Source organism: Cajanus cajan, chromosome 7 (assembly GCF_000230855.2).
Source record: "Cajanus cajan strain Asha chromosome 7, NIPB_CcT2T_4, whole genome shotgun sequence".
In the NCBI taxonomy this organism is placed as follows: Eukaryota; Viridiplantae; Streptophyta; class Magnoliopsida; order Fabales; family Fabaceae; genus Cajanus; species Cajanus cajan.
Window position 1 is genome coordinate 52,471,496 of NC_138523.1, and position 9,399 is coordinate 52,480,894.

General features: G+C 30.3%; 1 protein-coding gene across 1 annotated transcript; it reads right to left on the reverse strand.

Moving 5' to 3' along the window:
• Positions 1-253: 253 nt before the first annotated feature.
• On the reverse strand, positions 254-7,929 carry LOC145950075 (alanine decarboxylase). The gene is made up of 5 exons (XM_083061003.1): positions 7,884-7,929; positions 4,277-4,448; positions 3,972-4,165; positions 3,700-3,836; positions 254-859 (listed from the first exon to the last, which is right to left on the reverse strand). The coding sequence occupies exons 1-5, from the start codon at positions 7,927-7,929 to the stop codon at positions 284-286; spliced, it is 1,125 nt and encodes a 374-aa protein (XP_082917129.1). The 3' UTR covers positions 254-283.
• Positions 7,930-9,399: the final 1,470 nt, after the last annotated feature.

Consider the following 9,399-nt stretch of genomic DNA (forward strand, 5'->3'; position numbering starts at 1 on the left):
AAAGAAAATTATTGTTATTAACTAAATTTACTATTTTTTTAATTTATTAAATTATATAATTAGGTTTATACATAGGAAGAGGTAGTAAGTTTTTTAAATTTTATTATATAATGTTATTATTTTTAAATTTGTGAAAACAGGTTTTCTTGAAACGACCTGAGCACAACTTCTCCCTTTGAAAGCAGAGAAGATTCAGAGGGTTTGGACAGTGACAAAGATTTTGTTGTTGCTGTATAGATGTATAGATGTATATATATGTTTAAATTAGTTTATAGATTTCCAATCATGATATGGAATTGTGCATTGAACAAGCACAGTTTCGAGAACCAATGTCGTTTGCAATGCATAGCGGTTGAAACCGTCGATCCTTGAACCAAATGGATCGTTTTTGAAGAAATTCACTGACAAAGGAGTCCAACATTTGAATGGTAACATGCTGCATCACCACCACATGTGCAATATTTCCATTGCATGCCAAACTCCACCTACGGCTAAACTCATCATCTAGAGGCCTCTCAAAGATCACAATATTGCTAAACTCGTTTAACATTGCACCAATTCCAGCATCTCGTAGACGATTTTGTAAATAAACTGCATTCATTATGCAGTTTTGCACTTCGTTTTGGAGTCCTATCAAGCCTCTTCTTTTTAAGGCATACCAAAGGAAGATTGGAGCATGCCCGCAACGGCTGCCTGTGATTGTGGCATCCCTTGAACCAATGATTTCAATATCTCTGGATAATGCATTGATGTATTCTAGACGAGTTATTAAAACACCACAAGGAATAGGGCATCCCAAGAACTTATGTCCGGAAATAGTTACACTTCCAATGGGTTTTTTGAAGCTAATTCTTGATGCCTGTGAAATAACCCACACAATATTTTAGATGAAGTCATAATTAATTTAAAACTGCTTGAATCCTCTATAGATAATATTGTAGAAAATAGATAGATTTACACATATGCAACACCCAATCAAAATAATAGTTTTAAATGTGTTTTTAGTTTTTTTAAAATGAATAAATTTTTGTTTTGATTTCTATAAAAAAAATCTATTTTTTATGTTTCTTAAATTTAGAATTATTATTTTTAGTCCATATTATTGTGTATTTATTTTAATTACGTATTTGTTTATTAAAAAGTTAAATAACTATATCAGATGTTATCTAAAATTGTTAACGATGTCATATTAGTGTGTGATATCCTAAAAAATATATATGTCCTTAAAATAAATACTATTTTTTACTTTAAAATTATTGTTAGAGATTAAGAAATAGTAAATTTAGATTTTAAAGGGATGAAAATTAAAAAATAAATATCATATATAAGACCCAAAACCAAAATTTATTCATTTTACAAAAAAAAAAGAACAAAAAATAATATTTACAAATTTAAGAAAGATGATAAATAATTTTTTTTTACATAAACAAAAAAACAAAACTTTTTTATAAATACTTTTAAGAAAAAAAATGTAAACTAATTAAAACTTATTAAGCATAAGTCAGTTTATTTTTTTATAAAAATTTTAGTATTATAAATTACCTTATAGCCTATGAAATTTTTATTTATTTTTATTTTTCTCTCCTAAAAATACTATTAAAAAAATTATATATCAAGGAAAAACATTTTATCTTATAATTTCGCATTCATGTGAAAATGGTCTAAGCTATGTTAAATTTTACCAAGTTTGACCCTGTTTTACTTCTCAAATTTATATGGCTTGATCTTGACCTGTCCACTTGATCTATATATGCCTATTTTAAATTAGATATTCAGCCATTTGAAAAGTTTGCTATAATCTTAAAGTCTATTTAATGTCTTTTAAATAAGTTATAAAAATCACACCTTTAACTATAAATAGGTTAATGGACCTGATTCACATAATATGTCGGTAGACATATGTTTAAAATTTTAAATAAATTAATTAGTAAAAAATTTAAAAATTATAGTAATAAAAATGTAATACAATAATATAATTTGCCTACACATAATAAGATTATTATTATTATTATTATATAATAAAAAAAAGACATACTATAAATTTTGTTTTAAAGTAATATAAAATAAAGAAATAGAAATAATAGAGATTACAAACATGTTAATAAGTGCGATAATTTATAATTATAAAGATATAAATAATTTTAAAAAAATATAAATTAAATGTGACTATAAAATAAATGTACAATTATTTTTTCTTCAACTAGAGGGATTATAGGGCTTTTTTTAACTTCCTCCCTAATTTGGTTTTATTTATCATGATTATTTATTAATTAAATATTAATATTTTAAAATAAACTATTAATAAATGAAAAATATTTTTTTACAATATAAATTATTTATAATAAATTTAAAATATAATATATATATATATATTTAAAAATATTTATGTATACTTATTTTAAATATAATTTATATATTTAATCAACGCTTATATATTAAATACGAACCTTGTGTGTTTTTTGGAGTTTTTTTTCAATGAAAGAGTTTGTTATAATTTTTTTAATCTCTTATCTTATTTTATTTTTATTTATCATGATTATTTATTTTAAATATTAATATTTTAAAATAAATTATCAATAAATAAAAAAATATATTTTCTTACAATATAAATTATTTATCATAATTTTAAAATATAACTTATATATTAAAATATAGTATTTTATATATAATTAATCATAAATTTTAATTATATTATATATATAATAAACATATCTATCCATTACACAAACTAAAATACTAATATATAATAAAATGATATAAATCTCTGAAAAAATATTAAAATCAAAGGGATCTCCATTTTATATATATATATATATATATATATATATATATATATATATATATATATAAATGGTTTAGTCCATATTAATTAATTTTTTTAATTGATTGAAATTAATGATTTTTAAGAAGAAAAAAACTAAATAGCTTTAAAAGGGGATCATTATATATATGTTTTTGTATACACATTATTTTAACAATTTTAACTTTTTAAATAAAAATAATTTTTTTTAATAATAAATAATAAAGGTCGCAAAAATCTTTTGATGTATAAGTTTTATTCTTAAAATTTCTTTTGAATAAAAAAACTACACACTATCAAACTAAATATGTATTCAAATAGAAATATAAAATGTCTTTTTTTTATTAGTATTAAGAAGTGTCCCTACTCTCCTATACATGCATCTGTCATCCTATGTGTTGTTTATTTTGTTTGTATATAAAAATAAACTTATTTCTATCCTTATTGAGAATAATAAATTTCATCAAAAACTAATGTATCATACTTTTTTCTGGTACTCTTTAGTCTTTGTACTGATTTACCAAAAACTCATCTGGGTTTTCACCGACCTACTCCTTTATACCCTACCTTGTTGCATATATTCAAAGTAATTAATAAGCATCTATAGATCCCACCTCATGAATTTAAAACGTGCCCTTTATCCCTCGTATATCTTGCTACCTAAATCCACACCAAGTAAAAAAAAAAAAAAGAACAACTACAGCTTTTTTCTTGGCTCTTTTTTTTGTTGTAGATTGTAATTGAGGTAAGGATGGTGAAATTTTTTTTCATAATTCAAATTTAATTTATCAATTTGAATGGTTTGGTCTTCACACGACCGACCTTAGCATCTCCATTAATCCCTAAGCAAACATCAAAATAATGATTTTATTAATTAATAAGTTATAACTTAAACTCACTCCTTTGATAAAAGGCAACATCATTCCAAAAAGAGCTGCATCACAGTGAACATAGAATCGGTCGCGAGTGAAACCACATCCCTCAAGCGTTTGTATTACAAGTTCAACATCATCTACAGCTCCTTTCATGGTTGTCCCTGCATAAATATACCAATTAAACCTTTCTAATTATGTGTCTACATTTGTAAAAAGGTGTGTGTGCATGAATGTGGTTGTTAATTATTAACAGTAACGTGTACTACATAGAGTACTAGTCAAAGACAAGAAGAGACCTATGTTTAAATTGATGATGGCTGGTTTGTCCTTGTGTGCAACAAGTAAAGCCTTTAGATCAACACAATCAATCTCACCCGAGACTAATGTTCTAACCTTCACACACTGCATTCGATACATTCTTGCTATTTTGAATATTGAATAATGCGAATCTTGAGAGGTATATAATATCCCATCAGGAAGTTGTTCTCTCCTGTGTATAATAAAGATATAAATCAATGTTTGTATTTGCAATGTATATATATTTTTTAAAATATCAAAAAGAAATTAAATGAAGTACTGTTGAATAAACTAGGTAACTAACCCTACTAAAATCCCGTGAAGGTTGCCTTCAGTTCCACCAGTTGTGACGTATCCCCAATACTCATTCTTCTCTATTTCCCACAGATTTGCAAACCAATCAAGCACGCAAACTTCAAAATGATGGAGAAGACTAGGAGAAGTGAAGTAAGACCTCCTCCTTGAATCCGCCAATGCTAGGATCTTCTTCAAAGGAGATTAGAAACCGTGATGAAGAACACTTGAAGACAAGAGAAACTCGGATCTAGGTTTCCTAAGCTATGGAGGGAAGTATCCAAGCTCAAGAAGCAATGGATTACTCACTTCAAAGAGAAGAAGAAGATGAACTCCTAAGGTTTTGAGGTGAGTAATCTTGGTGACTTTGAAGGGGAGAAACTCGGCCAAAGGCTCTCAAATTTCTATTCAATATCCAAAGTGAGTACAATAGGTGAAGGAGGGAACATATATGCATCCGAAAATATGAATACACTTGGCGCCACATGAGTGGTCACCATGTTGGCGCCAAGATTTGAATTCAAATTTGAATTTGAATTCAAATCTTGTCACACATGTGTATGACCGGTCCCATGAGTGCTTGGTGCATTTGGTTTTGATTTAGTGTGCATTTAGGGTTGAATTTGAGTCACACATGTTCAGCCAAGGTAGCATGATCCATGTGACTCAAAATGCAACTTAAATGCATGCTAAATTAAACCTAGTTTACCCTAATTTAACTAAACTAGTAATCCTCCTTTAATCCTAATCTAATGGCCTAATTACAATGGCCAAACAAATACAATGGAAAGGAAAAATTACAAGAATGAAAATGAGCCCAATATTGGGTACCAAAAGCCCAAAGGCCCATGAAGCCCAAAACTAGGCCCAACTAGCCTAAAACCTAAAATGCTACTCTATGTGGTCCAAAATACAAGACCAAAATATATGATACCTATACTAACATGATGTATACAAAACATATGAAGATAGCTATAACAAACTATGGCCCATGAAAAGTTCAACTTGGGTCTTCCCAGGCCCATAAGGCCCATTGGGCCCTGGATGGCCCAAACCTTCATGTCTAGCCAACTCCTCTTGGATCTTTGAGTATGTCACCTCTTGCACTCCAAAGCATGATTCCATCATCCCCTCCCTCTTGAAAAGGATTTGTCCTCAAATCTCGAGGATGAATGGAAGAAGAAAAAGAAAAATTAACACCTACATATAAAACATGCAAGGAATAAGAAGTAACATGGTAAAAGAAAAGATCATGGATCCTAAAGGAGTCCTAGTATCTAACCTAAAGAAAGATAAAATATTAGACTCTCTAGAAATAGGCTCCTCTTCTAAGCATAACCTAGAAGTAAAACCTAAAAATGTAAGAACACTATGACTAAGACAATGAAAAGACTGATTTTTAAATACTACAATATCTTGCCTAAAGTACCCTAAATGGTAGCCTAGGATTTTCCTAAAATATAAAGAAAATACTACTAAAAAACGTCCTAAACAATTTTGGATTTGATTGTTTATTAGATACTCATAGTCATATAATCTATTTTTGTCTTGTAGGGAAGGAAACATATTAAGTTCAAAAAAATAAGAACTTCCCATAAGATCAAACATAGAATATAGATTATTACAAGTTATATCTACTAAACAATGTAAACCGAAAATTGGGTGCTTTATGAAATCGAAAGAAATACTTCCTTCCTTGTGCACTTTCAAGGAAGTAGTATAAGGAGTAACACTAGGTATAGTCCACTCCTTCTTCACTATATCTCGAAGTTGAGAAGAATTCTTTACTTGAAATTCATTTTGTTCCTCATTCTCAACTTTAAGATAAGTGGCAGCATTAGGATAAGAGTCAAGACTTTTGTGAATAAAGAGAGTTCTTTTCAAGTCTTGTTTGGTCATAAAATAACTCTCTTTTGTCATAAAGGTCTTAGTGGAGTCCCCTTTATCCACACTCTTTCCTTCTTTCTTTTCTTTGTTTCTTTTCTTTTTCATTTGCTTTTGATCCTCAAACACTTGGGATGGTGTTAAAGGATTAAAAACAATTTCCTTATTTTTATGAGTGAAGGATATTTTGTTAGTGAGGCCATCATGTATAGTTTGTTTATCAAATTGCCATGGCCTACCAAGCAAAATATGACAAGCTTCCATAGGGATCACATCACATAAAACTTTGTCTTTATAATCCCCTATAGAAAACTTGACCTTCACTTGTTGATTCACCTCCAATTCCTCACCTTCATTGAGCCAATGAAGTTTGTAAGGGTGAGGGTGAGGAATGGTGGTAAGGGCTAACTTGTTAATCAACCTTGTACTACAACAATTTGAACATGATCCACTATCAACAATGAGAGAACAAGTTCTTTTGGAAACTAAACATCTTGTGTGAAAGATGTTCTCTCTTTGTGACAGTGAAGTGGGACAAGGTTGACTTCCAAGAAGCCTTTTGACCATAAGAAGATCACCATCAACAGGATATAGCTTTTCAATTTGAGGATCTTCCTTACTAGTCTCACTATCACTTGAAGTGGTAGAACTAGATTCATCAAGGCTACTATAAATATCTTGTCCTCTCAAAATCATGACCTTTTTAGTGGGACATTGAGAAGCTATATGGCCTCTCCCAAGACATTTAAAGCATTTGATGTCACTAGTTTTACTACTAGAAGTGACAACATTTTTATCATTTTCTTTTTTTATTTCTTTTTCTTGACCCTTACTAGAGTTTTTAGAAGAGTCATATTGACCCTCTCTCTTGTAGTCATTCTTGATATAAGAGTTAGTTTGAGTTTTTCCTTTTCTCAAATTTTGTTGTTCCACCCTTATACAAAGTTGGACCAAATCATCAAGATCCCTATAAGGGAGTAACTCAACTCTATCTCTTATGTCAAAATTTAGACCACTCAAAAACCTAGCAATGGTCAATCTTTCCTCTTCCCTTATGCCAGCCCTCATGAGATACAACTCCATCTTTTGTCTATACTCCTCAACACTCATATTCTTTTGTTGGAGTCTTTGGAGCTTATCCATAAGCTCCCTACTATAATAAGAAGGTATGTGCCTTCTTCTCATAGCACTCCTCAACTCATTCCAATAAGTGATTGGAGGGTCATTGTGAAGTCTTCTCTCTCTCTCTAAGGATGTCCACCAATACATAGCTTGTCCTTGGAAAGCTAAGGTGGCCAAGGGAACTTTTCTTTCTTCACCTACTTGGTGACAAGTGAAGATTTGCTCCACTTTCATTTCCCAGTCCAAGTAGGCATCCACATCTTCTTTTCCATGAAAGTAAGGGAGATCAACCCTTGATTCCCTCACTTTGTGTTCTTTAATGACTCTCCTAGGATGAGGTTGGTAGTATGCATCCATGTTCAAACTACCATCATATTCTTGGCTTTGAGAATCATTGGAGCTCTTGGTTGAGCTCCTAGAAGAACCTTTTGGACTTTTATTTTTATTTAATCTTTTCAAAAGTTTTTCTTCTCGTTGCTTAATCATTTGAATCTCTTGTTCTAAAGCCATGATTTGTACTTCTTTTTCAAGTTTTTCTTTTTGTTTTTGAAGTACTTCATCTTGCTTCCAAAGTTTTAGTGCTTCAACCTCCTTTACAATTCTTTTAAAACTTTTAGGAGATTGAAAGTCACTACTATTTTGAGAATGTTGACTCATGATTAAGCAATAAGAGTTTATATGCTATGCAAAAAGGTATAAAATATTTTTGGTATTTTCTAGGAATGAAAATAGCACTTGGAAGTCTAAGTGTACAAGTTGCACTATCAAGGGAGGTGAGCTACAAAGAGCCACTTAATAACCAAGCCTTTTCAAGTGGAAATCACTAAACTCCTTTGTGGTATTTTCAATTCCCCAAAACTTTTCACAAAAATTTTGTATGCTTTTCACAAATTTGTTTGTTTTTGACACTTAACTAAGCGTGAGCAAATAAAACTACACAATTCTAGACGTTTATAGGCAACAAAGTAAAGCAATTAAGTACAAGAAAACTTAAAAAGAAGCAAGTTAAGCAACTAGTCGGATATCCTAAGTGGAAGCTTGAAACATATGAAATTTCCAAGCCACTTCCACTAGTACTACACGTGAGAGTCTATCAAGGATGTAGATATACCTGACCAGCTTCTTAATACTCCCTCCAAGCTTTACAAATTGGTTTAAAAATACAAGAGAATTGACAAAAATTAAACTAGCCTAAAAAGCAATAAAGTGGCGGCTTTGGTGACCAATTAGTGGCGGTTTTGTGTTCAACTTTTCTAACACTTGTTTAAGTGTCTTAATCCACCACTAATCCTTCAAATGGATGCTACTGGACCTGCAAAAGATACACAACAAGAGGTTAAGGGTGGCAGCCTCACAAGGTGAAGGAAAAGGTCACTCAAGTGAAGGAAGTTTAGGATAAGTTTTGGCCACTAAATTAGGTCAAATTTTTAGGTCTTAGTGTCCAAACTTTTCCTAATCTTTGTTGAGCAATGCTTGATCCTTGAGCAAGGATTTGAGGCCACTTCCAGCACAGGAATTTATTGAAAGAAAACAAGACAAGCAATAAAAGCACAATTTGAAAAGCTTATACCAAAATTAAGAGTAATAATATGACAAGACTCAAAGAGGTTCAACAAGTAAAACTGAAAATTAAGACTCCAACTAAAAGCTAGCACTCAGAGAGAAGAGTTCCTAGATAGGTACTAGAATAGATGAACAAAACAAAAAAAATTTGAAGACAATTGGACAAGTATAGCAAATGTAGTAGCCAAAACAATAACAAGGAATCAAGTGGATTTTTCAGCTTGTACACCTCTCGGCTTTTTCCTTTTAAATTGTCTTCTCTATATTTTTTTTTTATTCTTTCTTTTTCCAGTATCAAGTTAAGAGTCCAGAGAGTATATTTGCCTTTTGTTTCAAATTTTTATATGATTCCAAGCTATAGAAAATGAGAATACAAATCAGCCAAAAATTAGGTCAAATTTCAAGTGAAAATGAGAAACTAGTGCACTAGTTTTTAGGTTTTGGTTTGGATTCCTTTTGAACTATTTTTCTTTTCAACTTTTATGTCTTTTAGGCTCTGTTTTAAACTCTGTTTCCAGCCTCTTAACTCATCATTTTTTTTTAAAATTTGAATCCACAAGAAAA

Bases quoted from the DNA above. Each gene is read 5' to 3' on its own strand.
- LOC145950075 (XM_083061003.1), bottom strand. From the start codon at position 7,929: ATGAGTCAACATTCTCAAAATAGTAGTGACTTTCAATCTCCTAAAA. The intron at 4,449-7,883 runs GTTTTAAAAGAA...AGAAGATCCTAG, and splicing joins TGACTTTCAATCTCCTAAAA to CATTGGCGGATTCAAGGAGG. The intron at 3,837-3,971 runs GTCTCTTCTTGT...ATATTTATGCAG, and splicing joins CATCATCAATTTAAACATAG to GGACAACCATGAAAGGAGCT.